The sequence below is a fragment of the Aulonocara sp. 'chitande type north' Nkhata Bay genome, linkage group LG8 (assembly GCF_057382095.1).
Source record: "Aulonocara sp. 'chitande type north' Nkhata Bay isolate Kocher_YH1m ecotype deep benthic linkage group LG8, A_spYH_male_GT1.1, whole genome shotgun sequence".
Lineage (NCBI taxonomy): Eukaryota > Metazoa > Chordata > Actinopteri > Cichliformes > Cichlidae > Aulonocara > Aulonocara sp. 'chitande type north' Nkhata Bay.
In genome coordinates this window covers 5,730,689-5,754,398 of record NC_141351.1, presented here as the reverse complement: position 1 = coordinate 5,754,398, position 23,710 = coordinate 5,730,689, and the positions used below count along the sequence as shown (strand labels likewise).

Here is a 23,710-nt window from a genome sequence, read left to right as displayed (position 1 = left end):
GGATGCTTGAGGCAACACGGTAACGAGGTTAATTGTAGGGAAAATAAAAATAAAAACATTATTTTAAAAAAAGAGATTCACCGTTTTTTTTTTTGGCATATATTATTAAATGCCTGGATAGTAAGTAACATATTTGCATCCCGATGCCGGACTTTAATTGATTAATTACTATTAATTACTATAACAGATTGAGTTATTTAGATTTGGAGAAAAACTTGAAAACGGGATTTATAGTGAAGAATAAATAAATCATAGTTTTGTAGAGTGGCAGAGATGCTCAATATGTGTCCCAGCTCTCTGCCAGCTCTCTGATATGTGTTATGCTTACAGACTGTACTGTTACTGTTCTTCTAGTGTCTGTAGAAAGTTATATGAGAAACATTACTAATCAGGAAAGATCAGAGAGAAAGACTTAACAGATAGAACATTTCTATAGATATTTGCTGTAATTACAACAACAGGAGGATCATTTCATATTTCCGAACAGCTTAAGTTACTTGTATCTGTCACTCAACTTTTTTAACAGTCAAAAACGCGTCTTAATACACTTGAATCTGGAATAAATCTGGAACCTGAAAATAGACGAGGTGTAGGGGTCCAGGTGCCTCTCAGACCATGTAAACTACAAAATACTTAAACATTTTATGGGCTTTAATCCTATGTCCTTATATCCTATTACAACTTTTTCTTGTTGTGGTTTTGAGTCTATAGCAATATATTAGTATTAATGGGATTTATTTAGCCAGATGACATTTGGCATACTTGGTGACTCTGACTGTAGTTTTTGGGAGTGAAAGTATAAGAGCACATAGTGTATTGAATATTTGATGTAACTAACTCTGCTTCACTATTCTTATATTCATTATCATCATTTTAGCTACATTATCAAGAGAAGTCTGTGGAAAATTTTACTTATCAAAGCTAGGTAACCACAGTTGACTGACAGCCATACATTTGAAAAATTTAAGTAATTGTTGTTTCATGAGTATATTTAAGAGTACATTTATTTGTTATCATATTATCATGTTATCATATTTAGGCGTACAATTATTTGTTATCTATCTATAAGTGACAGACAAGTTAGTTCTTTTAAATTTTTATATATTTTTGTAGGTTTTGTAGTTTTTTCCCCCACTTAAATTATGGAAGAAGAATGAACAACAGAAGTAAATTTGATAAAATATTCATTTCTAAAATGCTAATTCTCCAAACAGTGACTTTTATGCATCACAGGTAGACAAATTATCATCTACAGCTACAGCTAAATATTTGGGCCACATAATCAGCAATTAGTACTTTGCTGAGAAAAGTAAACAGTAAACATTTAAGCATTTAGTAGCTGTAAACAGCCGTCTGGAGAACACAAAGTGATGAAAAATTGATGGATTAATCTAATTAAGAATATAAAAATTGATATGAAATATATTTTTAAACAATCTAGGGTATGTTGGAAACTATAATACATACCACTGTCCACTACTGAACAGTGGCAAACACCTCCACCTCCACCATCTTTCCAACTTGTTGCACATAATGCCCTTTCTTCTTCTCTTCTCTCTCTACATATATCCCAGTCTTTTAGCCAGTGCAGAGGTCATATCAGCCAGCAGCACCTCCCTCATGTGGTCTTCTCTTCTCTGTAGCTCGTGGACAAAATGCCCCTTCAGCTCCATTACCTCCATCACACGCTCCACCAGCTGCCTGCGTGTAACACTTCTTTCCTCTGCAGGGTGGTCGGGACTGTTATCCACCAGCTCAGGCCTCTGGCCACACAGTGCCACAGCCCTTTTCAGATTTCCAGCATCTGCATCAAGCAGCTGATCTAAAGTGTTCCTTCGACCCAGACGGTCTGCACGAGTGAGCACTGGGATAATGTACTTCTTGACTTCCACACCGAACAGTTCCATTGTGGCTTGGACTGCTTGGGCAGCATCCTGCTCAGCCCCCTTGGTGAAGCCTGGAGCACGCATCACCAGTAGAAAGGCATGTGGTCCGGGACTGGCGAGCTGGACACTCCTCAGAACTTCCAGTGCTCTCTCTTTGTTCCCTAGTGACGTCCCCAAAAGATCTGGGGTCTGAATTACTATAAGTTCTCTACCATCTATAAAGTCCCTTTGCACAGTACTCTCCTTTAGAGGAACCCTTTTGGTGCTTCTCTCACTGTTGTTCATTAAAGTATCTGCTAAGGAAGTCCGTCCTCCACCAGGAAGCCCCAGGAGGACCAGCCTGAGACCTGGTTTCTTGGGAATGCTGCCACCAGAGGGATCAAGCATTTGGTTCAGTAAGCTGCTAATGACTTGATCATTCTGTGAGTTCAAAGACCCGTCTCTGGATGAATCTACAGAGATAATACAATATTATTTTAGAATTAAAAAAAAAAGCCTTATGGGGTAAAGCTGTGATTCTAAATCAAAAAGAGCTCAATCTGATGATCTAAAATTTCTTTCTTTTTTTCATTTTCTCAGTTGGGAAATTTATAAGAAGAGCCTTAAGAACTTGTGTGGAATAACAATATTTGCTGCCGAAAACAATACAATACATGCCAAAGATGGTGATTCAGGAAAAGAGGGCACATCGCTGCCTCACTTACATACAGTCAGTGACATAAGAATGAATTTTGTGTCACATCAGTGAACGCTTTAGGCCAGTTTGAGAGATAGTGTAAGACCATTTGTCTGAAACCCGAGGCTGAGCTGAAAGTGGATCTTGTGCTCAGGATAATGATCCTGAACAGATTTGCAAGTACAACAAGAAATATATCTCAGAAAAATGAATCACTCCATAATCCTTATAATGCAAAATGGGCATTATAAGGACGCAAGAACCTGAAATATCCTGAAACTGAAGGAGTTTTGAATGAGAGTTCTTAAACATACCAGAAAACCTCTCATAAGGTTGATTCTGTAAAACCACTAGCTTCTGAGACCATTGATCGTTTTGTGAGACAAATCCCATAAAAGCACAAAAACAAACTACAAAAAATGAACAAATACATATTGATATATAGAGTATGTAGCTAAATATAGCTAATAAAAAAGACAACAAACTGACTGTTGATGGCTTTGATGACAGCAGCGATCCACTTGAACCTTGAGGAAAATGCTGAGGAAGCAAGCAGACAGAAATTTACATTAGTGTTGTAATTACTCGCATGTATCACAGAAACAGCTGTGATGCCTTCACATTTTAAACTGCTGTCACATGTCTCCTTGCACTGCTGGGTCACGTCCTCTGATAGCCACTCAGATTCTAAACGTTTTCTTTTACGCTCTCTCCGAAAAAGCCTATTTGGAACACGCAGTGAAGAGAAAACAAAATCCAACAAAGATACGAGAAATACTTACTGGCTAAAAAGCGCCAAATCCGAGACAGCCACTTAAACAAGGTCTGGATTACTGAGACACGAGACATGGAGTGGAAAAAGTCAGCTCCTGTTTAACAGATTTTGTTTTAAATGGTAAAATGGGGGATGTTCTTTATACCTCGGAGGGTTCCCACAAGCCGACTTATCCACCCCCAAAGAGCTGACAGACCTGAAGGGAAAAGAAATAATCAGTGTGCATGAATTAACTCAGTTTCATTTTGCTGGTTTTGTCCTGAAACTTGGAAGTCAAAGTGAAGTATTAGCTTAGATAAACTCACCAGTTAAAGAACAAAAGAGACGAATCGGCCATCGAATCAGAGCTGGGAGAGCTGCAGGGAAGTGTGGCTAGAATGAGTATCGCAGAGTGTGATAATAATAGTGTGATAATAATTTTCTATAATGAACATGGATTTATTCATATGCCATAACTGTAGGATCCATACTGCCCTCTTTTATTTGTCTCTTTTGGATTTACTATGATCAAACTCTACATTCAATCAGCTGATACAGGACAAAAGACACTGTAGACATGAGCAAGAGATGAATAGTGACTAATAATGAAATGCTGAGTGGTGTATGAACACACAGAGAGAAAACAGCTGATTAAAGACGAAACACTCATTGAATCATGGGAAGTCTGCAGCATCCTAAGCATATTGCTGCATAACTAAGAGATGATTCAGTGTATCTTTTGTCCTGTCTCCCTCTCTGAGCCTGGTTCTGATGGAGGTTGCTTCCTGTTAAAAGGGAGTTTTTCCTCCCCGATGTTGCCAAATGCTCGCTCATAAGGGGTTGTTCTGATTGTTGAGGTTTTCTCTATTATTGTCAGAAAATGCCTGAGATTACTGTTGTGATTTGGTGATATATAAATAAAACTGAGTTGAGTTGAATTTAACTGAATTGAATTAAATTGAACAGGGCCTGATTATTTATGATCTTCATGCCAAGAGAAGGATTTTAAATTTGATTATGCATTTAACTGGCAGCCAGTAAAGAGAAGCCAGTATAGGAGAAATACGCTCTCTCTTTCTAGTCTCTGTCCCATTTTGAATCATTTAAGTGTTCAGATGACAGGTTATTGATTCGGTTTAAAGATTTAGACTAGTGTGTCGTATGTTTGTGGTATGTTACTCGCAATTACCCCCTCCACCCCCCTTATCTCCTGTCTTTCGATAACTTGGCCCTCACACCCTGTCAGGTCTGACATGACAACCACTCAGATAATAATGTGAGATCTAAAATAAAAGATATAAAAAATAAATAAATAAAAGAAAACAGCTAACAAGAGGAGCCTATAGACTGTCTACAGCAGCAGTCCCCAACCCCCGGGCCTCGGACCGGTACCGGTCTGTGAGTCCTTTGGTACCGGGCCGCGAGAGTTGAGGCAGGAGAAGTTTAAAAGAAAAAGAAATGGAAAAAAAGACTAGTAAGATTTAAAAACATCTGTTTACTACCTGAAAATAGTTCCCTATTACAGATTCATTATTTATTTTCTAGAATCAGTAAAAGTCATTAAACAGAACACGTGTGGGTGTTGCTGTGTGACTGACTCTGTGAGAACCTGTAGAGAAGATACCCCACCACGGTAAAAAGTCCCATCTGGACACTGTTGGTGTTCATCCACCAGCCTATCAAGGAGAAGGCAGGGAGGCAAACATGACATTAGCGGTGCAGAGCTGTTCACAACTTAGCATCAGTTTAGCCTTTCACCCACATTTAGAAAAAAAAATAGAAATGAAATCCCCTGAAGGATCCCAAGAAAGCTGTGTCTCATGGTTTTTGATTGTTTACACTTATTTTTAAGACTTAACTTGGCTGTAAAGACCGCAAACTACAATGCCTGAACTCAACACTTTACATGTAACATACATTTTGCAGAAATAAAGATGCATCAGAATATGATACTAAAAAAAGACCAATAAATTAAAAAAAAAAAGTCAATATCATATTTTTTGTGTGTAAATTTTAATTTTTTTATGTATATTTTGCCTACCTGCATCCTCAGGGGTGTCTTTCTCACACTGACACTCCATGTCTCAGCAGATGGGAACGCTGTAGTTGGTGTGAAGGTAAGAAGAACAGGCAGCACCACTTCTGCTCAGAGCTAACACAGGTTAAACAAACTGCTTGAAAAACGCTGCAATGTTTATGTAATTTTCCTAAGTGTTCAGTTATAACAATAAAAACTCATCTGATATAAAAGGAAAGGGTTCTGATTAATAGGTGTCTAGACTACAAGACAGAGCTGAAAAACCAAACAACATAATGTTGTTACCGGTAAGTCCTTTTTGAGCTTTATCGACAGCAAAATGCTCATGAACAGCTTTTACCTGATGTGTAGCCAGATAATCGCCCTCCAAGTGACATCAGCTTTGAGACTGTCAGTACAACTCACATGGAGTTTAAACTCTAATTTCTTCTTCCTGCTTTTGCGCAAGTATTAGCCTGCGCAGGCCTGCCCTCCTCAGGAACAGTACTTCCTTTTTGTTATGCAGCAAAACAAATCAATGACGAGGCCCAGGAATGCTGATCATGCAGTTTGACCTGGGACACACCTTTTTTTGTGCAACATGAACTAGAAATGCAGCTTACGGTGAACTAACCTGCGTGATTATGTAAATAAAAGGAATCAGGTGAGTAGTATAAAACAGTTTATTAATGCAAATGCAACGCCATCAAGTGTCACCACTAGTTACAGTATTTATAAGATCAGTGTATTCCAATGCTTCTAGACTTCTTTATCATTTCAAACACCACTGGAGTGAGTGCTTGATCACAACAGAATGACAGTTTTTTTAAAACATTCAAACAGTATTTATACATAATGGGGCTGTCACACTATTCTTATCTAATCAAGCCCAACGGGAAAACACAGCGTCTGGTCCATGTGAGGGCCGTGTAGCGAGTTTAAAACAAGCACAGGAACCATACATGATGACTGCTCAAACAGATTCAAAAATTAACCAGAACTTTGTGCAAAGCTGTTGTGGATTAAGACTGGTGTAGACTCCTCATGAGCCTAAACGGGCAATCAAAGCATCTATCAGCTCCTGCTTCTTGGTCCCAGTGGTTCGAACCCCAAATTGCTTACAGGCGTCCTTTAGAACGGGCACGGTCAGCTTTGCCAGAGTGCCGTTCTGCACGTGGGCCTTCAACTCATCTTCTGTCAGCTCTACTTTGGGCTTCTTCTCAGCTCCACCTCCAGTATCAGCTGCGAGTTCATGGAGTAAAAGAATAATCAGATTTATCAAATCACAGAATTCCCGAACTACTGAATGATGCAAGTTATTAATATAAGTCAATCTGACTACCTGGAAACATTTTGCTTGGGATGTAATTCACAACACATACTAGCACATAACTTTACGTAGTTTCACTGATGGTTCATGCTCTGACCTGTTTTGCGTTTGGCAGCTGGCTTGCTCTCTGGATTGTAGTAGGCAGGGTAGACCAGATCTTTGAACTCCTGGACCAGAGGACCCAGACGCTGGTCTATTTGGTCAACCTTTGGCACTGAGGAAGAGAAAGAGCGCGATGAGCAGAATTACTCTAGCAGCCACAAAAGGAAACTGGGATCTGTGTTTAGGTCTGCATCTTACTGATGAGATCCTCAATTTCCTCTGGAGCCATCATATCCAGAGCCAAGGCCTCCAGGTTCCTAAAATGCTGCTGGATGACTGGGTTCTCAAAACCTTCACTCCTGCATGACATTACAGAGTGTGAAAATAATATTAGTGGTTACGCAAAAAACAAAAAAAGGAAATGCATGACTCTGCTATAAACCAGAGTACTTCTTGTTGTTAGTTTTATGAAATTTGATATAACTCCTCAGTTTTCCCTGTTAAAAAAAAAAAAAAAGGGCTCTAGAGTTACCTGTATTTGAACCTGAGTTTGGAGACAATCTCTTTCATCTTGTCCACCTGTGTTTGTGAGGCCGAGGGAAACTGCGGAGGGTCCAGAGTCCGCAAATCATCGGCAAACGGCAGGTAGATGACGTTAAAACCTGGTAAAGTCATGAGCAGACAAGACGCGTCACACTGCAGTTAATTACACACAACTAAGTTAAAATGTTTAAGTAATATTTATGTATTTGCGAGTTCTCTGTATTACTGTAAAATTTAGTTATTTTTGCTAAAAGCTGTAAAGACTCTGAAGTTGCACTTAAAGAAGCTAAAATAATTAAATGTAATTAGCCATCTTGACCCCAGCACCACATTACCTGGTGGTGTAATCTGTACTTTCCCCTCGCCGAGCTCCTCATTCTGAGGCAATAGGGCAACAAACCGAGGTGGATAGTTTCTGCGGGAGATGAAACGGCACAGAGCGAACACGTTCCTCTCGCTGCACTTCTTCAGCAAGGCGGAGAACAGACATGAACTGCCTTGAGTAAAAATAAATAAATAAATAAATAAAAATCACAGGATATCTGATTCAGTATCAATGAGATCCACATTTACTATGACTGAACAGACAATTTTTATAGCTGCTTACAATTTAATTAAAGCTTTTACTTTAAACCCATCATCAATTCTATTTTATTTTATCAAATAACTCAGCTTTAACTCAGTGTTCTTGGAACAAAGAGTCTTTGCATGCAGGGTGTAGATGAGTGAAACTTAAGTTAAGTTGACTATGACCTTTATTTGAAAAAATATTTAGAAATATCCAGAGTCAACACTGTGGTGGTTTTATTCTTCCTTCCTAGAATTAAATCAGACTGCACACACAGTTCTACCTTTCACCTCATCCTCCTCAGGATAGAGGAAGACAGCAGGCCGGATATGGTGAAGCAGTTTGAGCTTTTCCATCGGTTTGAATCCAATCAGAAACAATCCAGGGTCATCAAACTTCTTAATGGCATCCACCTCGTCCCTCTCCATCACAATCTCTTTACCACCATAATACTACACAACACACACAGATAAAGTGGAGTTTTCATGTGTAAGTTAAATCTTAAAAAAATAAAAATAAAAAGCACTCAAATAATGGAATAAACATAGCACTGCTTTCGATTGGGATCACGAGATTTTCATTACCTGGGCTTTCTTTATCTCACTGGGCAGCAGCAGACTGCCAGTTTGGGTGTGGAAGGTTCGAGTTTTGCTGCGGACTGGCTCGTTGGTTTCCCTGTAAAGTTTGATGGAACCTGGTTTGCGAGCTGCCACAGCAGTTGCATAAATTCCCACGGCTACATTTATGCCCTCCCCGAGGCACAGGTTTAACCTAAAGACAGCAGAAAGAATAGACAGTGTAAAGAACAGCCAAGAGGAAAAGGTAAATAAATACGCTATGGAGACAAAGAAAGCCATTGCTTGCCTTGCCAAGGTTCTTTTCTTCAGCTCTTTGGCCCGCACCCGTTTCTGGAGGTCCTCCAGCTTGTCAGAAGGCTGCAGCTGCAGCCCCATCTCACTCTCATCCTCTGGTGGACTTACAATGTCACAAAAGAAGAGCGAGATGTTGAAGCCCCCCGGTTTCATCAGGTGCATTAAATCAATAACGACGCCTAAAAGAAGAAGGTCGAGGGAAGACAGCCCACATACACAATTACCAATGATAACAAATCATCACACTTCAGTAAAATAATGTGAACTTGCAGAATTAGCAGAAGATAGAAACCCGAAAGGCTGGTAAAGTTAATCAATTATAAAAGCAGAGCGGCAGTGATAAAATTTACAGTTAAAAGGGCTTGCGTGAATAGCTTCTTTTAGACCCACCAGTCTCCTTGAGATCACTGGCCTTGGTGCGAGCCTGTCGATCTTTCACGCTGTCGCCTCCGTGTGGTTCATCCCTGCACGTGAAAATCATAAGCCGCTTGTGGGAGAGGCGGAGCTTGATGTCACTGTAGAGGTTGGCACAGCACCACAGAGCATCTCCTAATGATGTCTCTCCACTGCCTATGGTCTCTGCCGCCAGCTTGGCACCTTTTTCCCCCCGCAGAGCATCCACCTCCTGGACTCGCTTTGCACCTGTCCAAAGCAAGAGACAGACAAGGGTATAAGAAAGATATGTTCAGCAGTTTACAAACTACTGAGGAAGTATGAGCCAATATTGACTGCAGCTTTGCTCTGCTCTTTTGAAGTTTTGGTCTGAAATAAAGAAAAAAAAAAGAGGAAAAAGAACTGCAGATAAGAAGATTGCCTACATTTGTGTTTGAAACAAAACAATAACAAAATAAAGTGTAATTATGTGTTTGTTTCAAAGAGCTGCATCTTACCAGGCTCATTGAGATCATGGTACACATAGACATGCTTAAATGAGTTTCTGGGGTTCTTGCTCTGCTCTGTGCCGTAGAAAACCAGAGCCACCAGGTCCCTGTCGCTACTGATGATCTTACTGGTGTACACAGTGCGCACAACCTACAAGAGCAGCACACAAACCATCATTGTTACAAGGTTGCTATACGAAGCAGAGCGAAATAACTACTATAAAATTAAAACTAGCAAAAGAAAAAGATAACCAGCCATCTCACCTGCATGGTCATATCAAAGTTGGAGGGTTCCCCGTCTTCCCCTTTGATGAACATCTCCTTGGAGGCATCAACCAAGAACACCAAGCTGTCTCTCCCTGTAATTTTGTAGTCTCCTATTGAAGATGGAGACCTGGTTTATTCTGTTGTCACTTCAGTATCACTTTTTGTATCAATGCTACATGCCAACATTTTACTTGTGCTGAAGTAGATTTTAATAACTAAAATGTGATAATAAAATGTGATAACAGCAAAAGTATCATTTAAGAAATCCTGAGCCACCCCTCAATTCTTGACTTTTTGCCAGGTGCAGCATTTATTGAAACATGTGCAAAGATACAAGGAAATACAGTATATAAAGCAAGTATTCTCACAAAGGTCAGTTTATACTATTTTACAAACTTGAAAGTCAATATTTGGTATGCCAACTTTTATTCATCAACACAACCCTAACTCTCTAAGGTAAGTTTCTTGTCATTTCATTAAGTAGTCTTTAGGAGTAGTTCTCCAGGCTTCTTGAAGAACATTCAAACTTCCTGACTGTGACAGGAAGATGGCGCATTTGCTCGGCTTGACTTCTACCTGCCTACGTTGTATTATATTTTATGCTCTTATATCAGCCCTGACGTTTAATATATGGAGCTATGCCGCTGTGATTTACGACCGTTCTTCCATATTGATGATGCCTCACCTAACTCTGCAGCTGAACTTTTATTGTTAGTTGCCTTTCTACACCTGAATGATTTATAAGTCAGTGTTAAGTGAATTAAGAATTAAAAGCATTCCTCTGAAAATTGCCAGGTTCAAGAACTGGAGTTAATAAAGGGGGGAAAGCAGCCAATGTTTAAAGAAAAACTTTGAAAGACCTTCATAAAACCTGGAAAGCTATTACACAAAACACAACAAAGTGGGGCTCTTAGGAAGCTAAATATAAACAAATAAGTGGTGGCTCAAGACTTGCACAGCGGTGTAAATAAGCGTTGAGTAGCGGTTTTTCCTTTTACCCCCTGACTGCTCCCCTTCTTCTTGCTCTCCCTCCTCATCCTCGTTTTGGTAGTAGGCGTTCCACTCTGCCATTGGTGCTGCCTTCAGTCCCGTCTCAGGATTTACTGTGAAAACCAGGGATAAAAGACTGCCGCATTTACAACACTAGATTCAAACAAAGTATCAATGGCAGAAGGCTTTTCTGTGGCGTATTTAAAAAGTGCATCCTATGTACTCCTACAAATAAACATATGGTGCAACTTTCACCAGGTAATAATTATTATGCACAGGACAAGGCATTTCAAAACAGTCTCGTTAACGCATTACTAATGTTTAATTAACTATGTTTTTAACTTTAGCTAGCAAATGTTAGCTAGCTTAGCTTGTAATTAGCCACTTTTCGTGCCATTTCCATTTAGGAGCCAACTATGTAACAATGTTATGGGTCTAATGAGGCACGAAAATTGATAGCCTAAACTTACAACATAAATGAAATACATACACAGTTTTCGTCAGAGAATTCCATCACTTACCGTGTGCTTCTCCTTTCTGCACACAAGTCCAGGCTAGTTTTAATCACTGGCGCGTTCAGATACGTGAACAAGCACAGTTCAAACGCCTACTGGATGTCTTATCGTCTATTGGCAGTTTATCTGCCAATCTAAGGTATTGGCCAATCCCGTTTAAAAACGCGGGGTTTATTTACCCTAAAGCCGGAAGCCTGCTGTTCACGTGATAGGACAGTAGCGTTATCGTTGATAGACAGTGACACAGCACTGGAATTGACTCCCGGCAACTTCGAGCTAGGTTTTACATTTACTTTTTTATTTTACAGTTATTACTAGCATTTTAAACAGCCTGTAGCCTGAATTTATTATTTCTCACAGTTCCACCACCAGAAGGTTTATTAAACTTTTCTTTGCCACCGGGAAGCTAGCTAGCTGGGAACTCTGTAGTGACTAAGTAACTTTCTAGAAGGTTAGCTGCATTGTCGTTTCGAATAAATCGTTTTGCGTTATCATGGACCAAACTGATTCTTATCCAGTAAAACTTTACGTTTATGACCTGTCCAGAGGGATGGCCCGTCAGCTGAGTGCTTCCATGCTGGGTGAGTTTCTGACAAACTCTGTCATGACTCAGTGGGATGCTTCGGAAGTGAAAGTTGTTGATTTCTAAGGGCGGAAAAAGTTGATCGTAATTTAAATTATTTTATCTTTACAGGGAGACATATTGATGGGATATGGTGAGTTTACATAAAGAAAGTTCTATAAAAAGTATTCTTACTGAGCACCTGAGCTGCAGTTAAGTACTTTAATACCACTGTTTAAAAAACAAATGCATTGGCGTCTAACAGGCACACGGGTGTTGTGGTCCACGGGAAAGAGCACTACTTTGGTGGATCAACAGGCATCACCAATTGTCCACCTGTAAGAATCAGCACCATCCTCTCATATAAACAGTGCACTTTAAAGCCGTTTGATCTAGACACAAAATCAAGAAACTTGTGTCAGAATCTCAGTGACAAGTCACTGAAGTGTGCATCTGTTTGTCTCCTAGGGAGGCACCTTGTTGGGGCCGCCTGATTCTGTAGTAGATATGGGCTCCACTGAAGTGCCTGAAGACCTTTTTAAGGAGTATTTAACTTCACTGGGAGAGTCCAAGTACAGGTAAAAGAAGATGATGAGATCTTTATTATTATAATTGTTGTTGTTGTTGTTGTTGTTTTGGAAAAATACAACTGAACCAAACAGTTACAAATGATTTGTTTTTAAGTAGCACCAGTAGAATTAAGTGCATAGCTTGAATGCACAGAACAAGCCTCATGCGTTACTGCCCTGTTTGAGTCTAAATAATAGTTTTTAGGAATGAGCTAAAATGTACATATAGTGTTCTTCCCCCTCATTATTTTGCATTTAAAATGTTTCTGTCTCATCACTTCCTGCTACTCACCTGCTTTTCTCCACCCTGTGGTGCACCTCTCTCTCCCTCTCTCTGCGCTTTGAACTCCTTCTTCTTCCCTCCTCTGACTTCCTCCTTCATTTGTTGCAGAGGTGCCAATTACAACTTGTTTGAGAACAACTGCAACACTTTCAGCAGTGAAGTGGCTCAATTCCTGACAGGCAGAAAGATCCCATCGTACATCACAGACCTTCCATCTGACATCCTCGCCACGTAAGCTTCTTAATTCTGTGCAGTCAAATTGAGTCTCTGCTGATACTGATGGCAAAATACTAAAAATGCATAATAATATCAATTATATTATAGATAATAAATATAAATGGAAAAATGCATTTGAAATTATATGCACCCTGAATGTTGTATTAAATACACCATTACAATATGAATGTACAGTTGTCAAAAATTAGAGACCTGGGTTGAGAAACACTCAAAACACTGAGAATGAGAAAACTATTTTTACACTGCCCAAAATAAACTACTAATTTTGGTCAGCTGTGATCACTTTCAGACATTTATTGGCCTTTTTCACACGTAGAACTTTCAGCTCCACTTATTAAAGATTTAAGTGAGTGATTTAATTTTGACCCGGTGTCGTTTGTAGAAAAATCCGAAATAAATGGAAACTTAAGTGCCCAATTCTTGTTATTTAAAGACATTAAAGATGTATGCTGTACAATCATTTCATCCTGCGTCTCTTTTGAACGATTACTCTTGTGGTATTAAGTGTTTGCTGTTCTTGTATGATATAACTGACTAATACTTTGGTTTGTAATGTAACTGTACTCTCTGCTGTATTTCCTCACAGACCATTTGGCCAGGCTCTCCGTCCCTTCCTGGATTCCATGGTCATAAATCCTGGAGGCAACAACCTGGCTGGGCAATGATAGACCGAGTCGTGGATTTTAGAAGATAACTGATAACATCCCTGCATGTGGCTGGCAAGTCACTTCTATATTTAATCAGCCATCACTTATTGTTATTGACTTTTATGGTGTTGTTCAACATACTCTGAGGTGTATGCGAGGGGTGAAGGTGTGCTAAACTCTGTGGACAGGGGACTAAAAATGGGTCTTATACTTGTTTGTGTACATTAACGTGTTTAAGATTACGTTTTCTTGGGTCAGCAGTAGTGGTGCAACGGATCAAAAATCTCACGGTTCGGATCGGATCATGGTTTTAAGTCACGGATCGGATCAATTTTTGGATCGGCGAAAAAAGACAAAAATTTAACATTTACTTATTGAAGTATTTTTTGCCGGTTAAAAACATTCAACTCAAGACTCATTCCACGCAATTATTTAAAAAAAATTCTGGTACAATATAGGGCAGTACAGTCTTTGTATCTACCATTTAATTCAGTTGTATTTATAAAGCGCCAAATCACAACAACAGTCGCCTCAAGGTGCTTTATATTGTAAGGTAGACCCTACAATAATACATTATATCGCACTCCGCTGTGATATAATGAGCTGTCACGGTCACGTGGCTTTCCGTTGCCCTGGAGCTCCACCCATTTGTAGTAGTTAGGGCAACAGAAGATGCCTGGGACAGTTCAGCCGTAACTTTAAACTTTTCCTGCTCATACATGCTTGGAACGATCTTGCCACTAAAGTTGACGCGAACAGGATATCATAGCGTGGCTCAAGCACGTTGATCATAGTTTAAACCCCTTGTTTTGCACAACGGAATACGCCCTCCCGTCTGCAGCTAAACACCCCAGTAGCTTTTGTAATAGCTTTAGCCCGGTCGGACTGGGCAGCAAATACCGCAAACTCCTCTGCTTCTCCACTTTGACCGCTAGCGCTGGCCATAACTATCGCTTGACAGACCCACCACGCGGACCATACACATACTTTTTTTTTTTTTTTTTTCGAATCTTTGGATCACGTCCGTGCTGAACCGTGGAGTGGGATCGGTTCGGATTACGGATCAACCGTGATCCGTTGCACCACTAGTCAGCAGGATCACTATACATGCATATCCTCTGGATTAGTATTCAAAGTTGTCATTTTAGAGGCAGGATTCATCCTCTCATGCACTGCTACTTACGAGAGGCGTTTTCAACAGGTATTGTCATCCTCTCACGAGGTGCTCCAGTATGTCTCTCTGTCATTGTGGCAGTCTGTCACAAAGTTTATTATAGTTAGATGACTGCTCAAAAAAATCGAATGATGAAGAATCCATGAATCGTACTATCATCACATAACCAGCACTGGCCTTGTCTTCCAATCCTTCTGTTTTAATGTGTCTAAAGGATGTCTCTGTTTTAATCATTCACACAGATAATGAGAATTTGTAATAGTTTTCATGGACAGCAGATCTTTTTGTGTCTTTCTCCAGAGATCTTGTGAGGCAGAGAGATGGCATGTAAGGACTCCCAATTTAAAATCTGACATTTATGGAATTAAAGGAAACCTTTTCTTTGATATTTATCTATATGTGAAGTTTTTATAGTGACTTTTTAAAATAAAATTAGTTTAGGAACTACTCAAATAAGTGCCTAGTGGCATTTAAAGATCACTGGCAAGGCTTATACTTCTTGCTCTAAGACTTTATTACAAAAAATATTCATGTTGAAAATGGTGGTGTAAAGACTCTGATTGTGTTACGCTGGTAACAAATTGCTATCAAAATGCACAAAGTGCCAGGATGTAACAGGATACTTTAAGTTCAGTTGTTTTGGCAGAAATCCAAATCTGAATTTGAGTCCAATGCCAAAAATGAGGTATTTGTTCCTTAGTCTATTGTCACATTTCGGTCAGTTTGTTTATTTAACGTGCCATGCTGTGTTCTGCCTTTTCTTCAGTGTGTGTGTGAAATCGTTTCCACTTTTTCTGTCCGTCATCCCAATAATGTAAAAACTACTAACTTGAATTTCATGGAACTTGGTGGAGAGGGAGAAAAAATGTAATCTGGTGCCTTAATTCTTTTTTATTTGTTTATTTTTACTGTTTGTATTCCTGTAGTTATTAGAACAGGATGCATTTCAAGGCCAGCTCAGTTAAACCCGTTCTGCCGGCTCATCAGGCTTTAAAAGTATCGTTTGACCAAAGTTTTATCTTCAGAATGCCACGTCCAGGAACATCTGATGAACACAGGGAATTATATATTTTTTAAATTCAGGACCACTCAGCTTTACAGCTTTCATTTGCTTTGTCGGGTTTAGAGTTTTCTCAGTTTATAAAGACGCACTGTTTCATATACACTATGCATATTTGACTGTTTATATTTGCATGATTAAACCAGGCATAGGAAAACTATGCGTATCAACCACTTACCTCCATCACTGTTTTGGCAAACTGTTTAATTGTTGTGTTTGGGACATGTTTACTCTAAATATTGTTTAACCTGTTGCTCCTTCACCATCCTGATCCTGCGTAGATCATTAATGCACAAGTCTCAAAAAGGCCATCGTTTTGCTTATATTCAAATATAAATAGGTCTTTAGTTTATTCAGATTGTGAATCTAAAATCACTGAATTGAACCTGAATTTGTTGAGGGGGGAAAATGTACTTTAAAAAAAAAAAAAAAAGATGTTTGCTTACAAGCAGAGGGTCACACGTGGTTTAGACAAATGTTTGTCTTAAAACGATTAATATATATGTTCGTCTGACATCTAAACCATCATAGGTGGTATCCTGGGCTGTTTAAACTGGGGTGATCATTGATGATGATCTAGACCTCACAAGGCAAATGTTTAACTCTGCACTTTATTAAATGTGTGACATTTTCAAATACTATCTTCCATTAAAATTGTTATTCTCTGAAGACTTTTCTGTTGACTTTATTAAAATGTTTTCTCTTCAGTTCTATAGTATTCATCAAGCATCTTAACCCACTTCTAAATTCTTCATGTTTTGCTTCTTTTGTGTTAAAGAATAAAGGTGTTTATACCAAGTACTAACTTTCAAACCTCGGTAAAATTGTACAAACACAGTTTTTCTGCACCTATTTCCATTTTCCTGGCAAAATATAAAGGAAAGAGAGGCAGCGCCAGACTTTTGCACTGTATGTCATTAGTAGCAATCCCTGATTCGCTTCAGAAATCAAGTTTCCAGGACTCAAAACTGCTACTGCTCTCGTTCCATGTAATATAAAGAGCAGCCACAAGGTGGCACTACAGGATCAGTCCTGCAGCATCAGCTGTATTTGTCAGTCAGGCAGGTCGACTATTAAATGTTTTTAAATGACCAAATATTTGTGTGAGTGACGCTGCTTCAAATATTCAGCATGTACTGAACCTGCTACCTCTGAAGTAAACACATTTTACTCCAGCTGCTCCAAGAAAAAGTTTCCAGAAAGTTCACTAAATGACAATATTTGTCTGATGAAATGAGAGCTGCCAATTTATCAGTGGTCTGAAGTGGTATGTCCATGAGGATCAGAAGTCTAATATTAATTTCATATGAAAACCAATCAAACCAAACTCAAAATTTTCTTTAATATCAATATTTAATAGTTCATCATTAAAAGTGTCTTCTAAACAGTCTGTTAGAAACAACATCTCTAGAATATTTTGGGTATAAAGTAGCTGTTCTGTTGTAGTAAGAAGTATGGATACATACAGCATAAACACTACATACTGTATTTCTCTCCAATACACTCTGACTTCATCTGTATCTATTATATTTTATTACTTGCAGTAACTGAGGGAGCCAAAGTGGTGTAAACTCAGCAGTCTTTACCCAGCAAAAAATAATTCTTCCAGTTTTAAACATGCGGACAAATGTTCCAAAGCACATCTAGTTCCTTCTCACCACTTCTGGCCATATAGACCTCACCAGTGGCTTAGACAGAGGTACTGCAGTTCGTTTGTGCCACTGTGTTTTGCCACTTATGTGAAAAGGCCTGTCTATTGCCCAACTCTGCCAACAAAAAGTCAAATATTCTGTTAAAACCTGACAGCAGTAATACTACTACTAATAATAAATACTCTCTGTTCATACAGCCCTTATATAAATAAAATATATAGGAAATCCAATAAATAAAAATATTTACACAATAGTCATAAATCAAATCAAAATGATTCCCAGATGGTGGTTGCACTACATAAAACAAAAATCAACAAAAGGCGGAGTAATAATGTACAAAATGTGTCAAGAATTTATCACAAAGACGTGAAAAAGCGGTTTGTTTCATCAAGACTAGAAGATCAGGTGGAGAAAAATGCAGTTTTCCATACCACGGGGGAAAAGCATTGGAAGCACTTGTTCACTGCAAAGAACTAAACTGCTATTGTTTAAGGGGAAAAAAGCAGCAGCTCTCAACATTTTAAACCCACAACACCGACCGTTTGGAGGGGAAACGGATGCCTGCCCAGGACACTGCGCTGTTGAAGAGGGGAATCGCATAATTACAGACGTGTCCTTCTTGTGTTTACATACAAGGGAATGAAGACAAGAGAGGGTGCGGTGAAAGAGTTGCCTGTTTTTTTTGTTTTCTTGACACAGCAGGAGCCACAGAGCTCTAAATGCCATTCACTTAATGTGACATCATTGTGAATGATGCAGGTGTTTGTCTCGCTGATCTCTGCTGCTCCTATTAGATTTGGGTTTACTTCAGTTTCCTTCTGCAGTCCGAAGACATGCATGTTAACGGGTGATGTCAGTGTGCGGGCAGTAGGTGTGACTATACCCTCCTGCAAACAGAGGAAAAAAGTATCTTCCAGTTTAACGTTTTCACCCAAACACATGAGATATCATCGGAAAGGCCAGGATATCTTCTATTGAGCACATCATGACTTATTAAGTTAGCTCAAATAAGTAAAAAGATATAGACCAAAAACAAATGTCCATTACAGGAGACACAAATGAACAGGCTGGATCTCAGGAGGATATGACAGGTTAAGCGATTTGAAGTGCTTAGAGTAGGTGAATGTGGCTCGAGCCTTCATAAATACCAGGTTAGACTTGCACTTAGCTTATGTACCAGACTGAGTATTAGAAACAGTGTTAAATGAGACCTGCTGTGTGTTTTTTATTATTTTCTGTCACTCATGTACTGTTACAGTGGTGGCTACTTATGTTAAACATGTCTCTGTTATGGTCATTTCAGGCACATAGCTCCAGCTATGGATAAAGAAGCTCAACCTTCTGTTTGCAAGGGGCAACCAATCAGAACAAAGTTGGGAGGATGGGTTAAAGGGAGAGGCGTTAGAACAGTGGATCAAGGGGCTGCACTAAGGCTCATTATAAAACATGTGAGGATTGCTTCAAGCTATGGGTTGCTGTGGGATTAAGTCCAAAATTAAAATATGATACTAGATCCCCATTAATGACAGATTTTGGCTGACAAAAGACACCAAATATACATTTACTGTACTTTTACCTATTATCAAAACTTCTGACATTTCTCCACATGGTTCAAATGAACAGTTTAAAACCCCTGTTACGAATGCCTCCATGACAGCAGCTGACAACAGTGCTAGTCACAGATTATCAAATCCCTTTAAAATTGAAAATTTTCAAAGTTGCTGCTTTTCATGCTCATTTCTCCAGGGATAAATGATAACTTCTGTAAGCCTGGTGGCAAGATTTTAAACCTCGTGTATTTTGTTTTATTAAGAAGTTCAGGTGGAATATGAATAGGTCCATATGGAGAGATGAACCAAAAATGAATTATGATGCAAATGTCCAGCTTAACAGAACATTTTGGTGTCTTAAAAAAATTCAAGCTTGTTCCATCAGGCAGCTGTTCCAGTGGAAAACAACTCCAAAACTTAGCAGACAGACAAATATAGGTGAGAGGAGAGAAAGTGTTAAACTTTAATTTGGGTAGAGACCAAAACAAAATGTTCCTCTCGATCATTTGGAAGAGTTGTTAAAATTTTGGTCTGCTCAAAAGGGCAGAATAGGTCAGATTGTTTTGTTCACCTGTCTTCTTATGACATATTGTTAAGGACTCATATACGGACCCTTCATTTAGGAAAATATTAACCATATAACATTCTTATTGTTTAGTATCTTGATTTCATGTTTAAAATACCGTACTGCAGAATTGCATTTGACCAACAGTGCATCTATGTGTTGCTGTAGAGCTATATTTGGTCTTTATTTAGCAACTGTGTTGTTTTGCATGCGTTGCCCAATGTCTTGACTCAATTTAACCTACAGCAACCTTTTTTCCTGCCTCTTAATTCAGCTGCTACATAATCAAAGGAAAGTTCCCCCCTCAGCTCTTTCGGCACAAATTCAATTCACGAACCTCATGGAACCATTTCTGGACACGTGTGTCGTACATTGTACATCTCCTGAGGGTGTTCCAGCTGTACATCTTCACCAACAAGTGCAGTGGAAGCAATGCAAAAACTGTTGAATGTTTAAATCAACAGCTGCAACTCTGCACAGTGTCCTTTGCTGTCCGGGGTTCAGAGATGAAATGAGAAATGTAACGCTCCAGGGCTGGAAACGCCTCAGAAAACTTTCCCGCAATGGCGCCTGTAGGTTAGAAATTACATACAGGCATCTGCACACTCTGAATTATGCCTCAGACAGTTCAATAGTAGGAGACCAGATCCACACTGACTCCTTCCCCCAAGGAAGGAAAACATGCAGCAGTGTGTGTTTGTTTTTTATTTTCCTGTTCTCTTTCCTCCTTTTCTCTCCTTTCTAAAGAGTTTGAGCCTCTGGCTCTTACGCTCTTCCTCTCTTTCCTTCTCTTCTTTTCTCTAGCTAGGATGGAGGCTGATGGGACCTGACATGATGGTGCCATTGTCCTCACCGTCAGTTAATGTGACCCACGGGGATGCTGTCCCCGTATGCTTGGCCTGATGGCGAAGAATGCAAAGCGCTTCATCTCAGAAAATTGGTGGGAGAAAAAGGGACAAGGAGAAAACAGCTGTGCATGGAGGTAGACTGAGAGCTGCAAAATAGAAGAGGTGTTTTTACAAGATAAACAGGAGGTAACTTGATGCACACAAAAGCTTGTGGGGCCTGAAAATTACCTGAACTTTTACCTCGACGATTGCACTGAATGGTTGATGATATCTATATAGATCACAATGAGAAAACTCTTAAACTAAGCCAGCTCCAATTGGCTCACCATCAAAAGAACTTATTTTTAATTCATTTGTACACCAGCCCAAGTTGGGTTTTTTTTTAAAACATGAACGCCAATGATTAACTCTCTTTTAAGAGCCAACCTCAAGTGGCCATTTGAGGAACTGCAGTTTCCAAAACTTCCTCATGGGCTTCATTATTAATGCTGCGTTCCATTTGCCTCAGATGTCAGAGTTATTAGAGATCTCCCGAGTAGAGCACGTCCCTGTAGTAAATTAAGAAAAGCTATAAAAGCAAAAGCAAGCAAGAGGCAGAGCTATTCATGTATCATTAGCATTAGCATTAGCATCATAATATAGATTTTATACATTTACATGCTCTGAAACCATCTTGGATTATGAAGTTGAGGTTGGTGATGCTATTCCATCTTTCTAAGGTGGAAATTTAACTTGGGTGGGTGAAAATTCCAATTATGAACTCCTAAATTCCAACTTTTGACTTCAAATGGAACACACCATTAGCCACAGAGATTTTATACATTTGTTTAATCCAGATAAATACTGAAGTGTAGATGAAAAACATCAGTTTGATAATTTCCCAGCAAGAAATTGTTGTTATTGCTAAACTAGGCTAACTGTCTGCGTTAGTGTGCTTCATACCTGTGCTTCTCAGGAGAAGGAGCAAGGTGCAGTAGCTAGCACTGTCACCTCAAAGTAAAACAGCTCTTGGGTTTCTTTTGATAACATTAATTTCAAAAAAGTTTTCAAACTATTATCATTTACAATGAGTTCCTTTAAAGTGGAGGAGGTAGTGAGTAGGAGAACACAGACAGAGTTCCCATTAAATGACATGAACAGTTCCAATGTTCCTGAGGTCTAACATTTGCAGGTGAATGACAAAAAAAAGAGTACACAGAAAGCTACACTTGAGTCAAAATAGCTGCATGCTAGCTGTGACTATTTCTTTGGAATGGAATTAGATTTTTTTTTTTCTAGCTAAATTGGTAGCCACATGTACTGATCACCTGCTTCACCTGTGCTCAGGTAGAATTATTTTGAATAATACAATCTGACTGTTTCTTTTTGCCTAATTTGACTCGAAGTATCAAGCCCTCCCCTCTAGAGTGGCCGGCAGTAGTATTTTGTTGTTCTTTTGTTCTGCCCATGTTTCTATATTACGGAGCCCCGCAAGGGACATGGGAGAAAAAATTAAGATGAACTTTTGCAAGATCTCGCAAAAGTGTATCTTTTGTGACCCAACCTCCCCCAGAATTCATAGCATGGCCCAGCCAATTCGTTTCCAACAATGGCGACAGCTAGTTAGTTTTAATATTACTCTTTCTGGGTCACAAAATAAACTTTTAAGATATTTTTAGGCGTGAATGTAGCTGTGTAAACTTCAAATATCTGCCCGGTTTATCAAGAGATCACATATTTGCAAAAGTGCTCCAGCGTTTTCGGAGACGTCTGTTACCCACCAGCTTGAAGCTAAAGGGAGGTTGAGGTGCACTACAGCCGGGGGGAACACCGCACTCCCGGCACATCGTGCCTCGACCTCCCGGTCGGCTACGAGCTGGCGGCCTCTGAAGGATGCGACTAAAACATTTGCGAGATCTCGCAAATGTTCATCTTTATTTTTTTTTCTAACATGTCCCTTGCGAGGCTCCGTACCATATGGCCTGTACAACCGCAATTGAAGCACACTGTAGTGGAAAATCTTTAGTAGTTGGACATTTTTATAGCTTTGCAGCCTATTGAAGCCTGAGAGTGGATTTGAGATATCCTTGGGTGAAATCTAAACATTTATTATACGAGACATTTGGTCAAGTGCGGTAATAACCTTTACCAGCACAGTCCATTTTCTACAAAGTGGTGGTTCTGCACTGTTTTCCTCCTGAACCTGACTGTTTCCTCTTATGAAAACACCCCTTTTCATTTTTTCGTGTCTTAAAAAAACTCCTTGTTTAATTAACCACATGTTGGACGAGCTGTCCCAAACTCTGGCCCTTTTGTCTTACGCCAAAGCGTTTTCGTTTTTGTGTTAAACATGGTGGAAGGCCGCACTCTGAGTTGCTGCCGCTCAGACAGTCACCTCATTTGCACTGTGGGTGGAGTAGCTCTTCTGTCTGGTGTGGTGGTAATAAGTGGGTTGAGATGGATGTTGCCCCTGGACATGTGGCCCCTGTCCTGCTCCCCCTCCAGTTCCTCCATACATCCCTCCATAGGGTTGAGTATAGAGATCTGGGACATTCTCTGTGCTCTGCTGCCTCCGGGTTGAGTAGTTGTGTCTCCGGGTGGAGCTGTGCAGAGAGGTGGAAGCATGCGCTGGGGCGGAGGTCTGCCTGTGGACATGGCGGGCGTTTGGCTCCCATGCTTTGAAGGCCGAGTTGGAGAGAAACGGGTGTGTGGTTGTCTTAGAGAGGCGTGATTGCTTGAGGTGGCTGGGGGGGATGGAGATTGAAAGAGGGGAGTGGATGTCGTGGTGTGCTGGCAGGGGTTGGTGATGGATGTATGATTTCTCTTTAGGTGGAATGGGCACAGGCTGGAAGGCAGGCGGGGCTACAGGCTGGTAGTGGGAGAAATCCATGAGAGGGAAGCTCTTGTAGTAGCTCCGAGATGCAGTTTCAGCTGCAGAGAGACAGGGTGGAGACAGTCTGTGAGACAAAGACAACCATCGCCGTAAAACCTTTAAATACCCGAGAAGTCTCCCCACCCTCCAGGCTTTCAGTTTGATGAGCATCGAGAAAGATCGGAGCTTTAGCCCAACATTAATCTTGTCGAATCTGTTTTTTATTTTCAGACAGATGTGACCATGAACAAAGGTCTAGTTCTATTTTTAAACTTACGGTTTTCTGTTGTAGTAATACACTTCTCCACCACCGTGCTTGACAAGGTTTGGCTGATGTTTGGCTGATATGCTGTGCTAGGTTGTCACTAATC

At 39.8% G+C, this 23,710-nt stretch overlaps 4 protein-coding genes across 11 annotated transcripts in view; 1 reads left to right on the top strand and 3 right to left on the bottom strand.

The window, feature by feature from the left end:
* Nucleotides 1–12: 12 nt before the first annotated feature.
* Nucleotides 13–5,791, bottom strand: LOC147322934 (uncharacterized). 3 transcript variants are annotated; one of them, XM_086302953.1, is made up of 8 exons: nt 5,695–5,791; nt 5,358–5,468; nt 4,915–4,992; nt 3,643–3,693; nt 3,483–3,533; nt 3,345–3,395; nt 3,052–3,102; nt 13–2,338 (listed from the first exon to the last, which is right to left on the bottom strand). In XM_086302953.1, exons 2-8 carry the CDS (start codon nt 5,395–5,397, stop codon nt 1,560–1,562), a joined length of 1,101 nt encoding a protein of 366 aa, XP_086159079.1. In that variant the 5' UTR covers nt 5,398–5,468; nt 5,695–5,791; the 3' UTR covers nt 13–1,559. The 3 variants fall into 3 exon arrangements, with proteins under 3 accessions (XP_086159079.1, XP_086159082.1, XP_086159081.1); XM_086302956.1 differs by having other exon boundaries at nt 5,358–5,458; nt 5,695–5,781; XM_086302955.1 differs by having other exon boundaries at nt 5,358–5,778.
* A 211-nt stretch (nt 5,792–6,002) lies between these two features.
* Nucleotides 6,003–11,490, bottom strand: xrcc6 (X-ray repair cross complementing 6). Its single transcript, XM_086302948.1, has 13 exons — nt 11,348–11,490; nt 10,835–10,939; nt 9,834–9,946; nt 9,579–9,720; nt 9,079–9,330; nt 8,681–8,867; nt 8,401–8,587; nt 8,100–8,268; nt 7,584–7,745; nt 7,238–7,367; nt 6,964–7,064; nt 6,761–6,877; nt 6,003–6,575 (listed from the first exon to the last, which is right to left on the bottom strand). The coding sequence occupies exons 2-13, from the start codon at nt 10,905–10,907 to the stop codon at nt 6,376–6,378; spliced, it is 1,833 nt and encodes a 610-aa protein (XP_086159074.1). The 5' UTR covers nt 10,908–10,939; nt 11,348–11,490; the 3' UTR covers nt 6,003–6,375.
* LOC147322932 (desumoylating isopeptidase 1-like) lies at nt 11,067–16,544 on the top strand. Of its 5 annotated transcripts, none has more exons than XM_086302951.1 (7): nt 11,067–11,084; nt 11,888–11,922; nt 12,036–12,057; nt 12,169–12,241; nt 12,372–12,481; nt 12,864–12,986; nt 13,579–16,544. In XM_086302951.1, exons 2-7 carry the CDS (start codon nt 11,892–11,894, stop codon nt 13,655–13,657), a joined length of 438 nt encoding a protein of 145 aa, XP_086159077.1. In that variant the 5' UTR covers nt 11,067–11,084; nt 11,888–11,891; the 3' UTR covers nt 13,658–16,544. The 5 variants fall into 5 exon arrangements, 4 of the variants coding, with proteins under 4 accessions (XP_086159077.1, XP_086159078.1, XP_086159075.1 ...); XM_086302952.1 differs by lacking the exon at nt 11,067–11,084 and adding an exon at nt 11,463–11,480; XR_015130691.1 differs by lacking the exon at nt 11,067–11,084 and having other exon boundaries at nt 11,532–11,922; nt 13,579–13,711; nt 15,114–16,544.
* A 694-nt stretch (nt 16,545–17,238) lies between these two features.
* Nucleotides 17,239–23,710, bottom strand: part of shisa8b (shisa family member 8b) — a 39,620-nt gene continuing 33,148 nt past the window's right edge. For both annotated transcript variants that reach the window (XM_086302946.1, XM_086302947.1), the window contains exon 5: nt 17,239–23,398. In XM_086302946.1, coding sequence (XP_086159072.1) covers nt 22,851–23,398 — 548 coding nt within the window. In that variant the 3' untranslated portion in view covers nt 17,239–22,850. The remainder of the gene's footprint in view (nt 23,399–23,710) is intronic.

Coding starts and splice junctions, on each gene's coding strand:
- LOC147322934 (XM_086302953.1), bottom strand. CDS start 5,397: ATGGAGTGTCAGTGTGAGAAAGACACCCCTGAGGATGCAG. Junction 3,694..4,914: donor TCTCTACAGGTTCTCACAGA/GTCAGTCACACA, acceptor ACTTCCCTGCAG/CTCTCCCAGCTCTGATTCGA. Junction 3,103..3,344: donor GATTTGGCGCTTTTTAGCCA/GTAAGTATTTCT, acceptor TTGCTTCCTCAG/CATTTTCCTCAAGGTTCAAG.
- xrcc6 (XM_086302948.1), bottom strand. CDS start 10,907: ATGGCAGAGTGGAACGCCTACTACCAAAACGAGGATGAGGAGGGAGAG. Junction 8,269..8,400: donor GTGAGATAAAGAAAGCCCAG/GTAATGAAAATC, acceptor TGTGTTGTGTAG/TATTATGGTGGTAAAGAGAT. Junction 6,576..6,760: donor AGCTGCCAAACGCAAAACAG/GTCAGAGCATGA, acceptor ATGAACTCGCAG/CTGATACTGGAGGTGGAGCT.
- LOC147322932 (XM_086302949.1), top strand. CDS start 11,835: ATGGACCAAACTGATTCTTATCCAGTAAAACTTTACGTTTATGACCTG. Junction 12,482..12,863: donor CTGGGAGAGTCCAAGTACAG/GTAAAAGAAGAT, acceptor CATTTGTTGCAG/AGGTGCCAATTACAACTTGT. Junction 12,987..13,578: donor CCATCTGACATCCTCGCCAC/GTAAGCTTCTTA, acceptor ATTTCCTCACAG/ACCATTTGGCCAGGCTCTCC.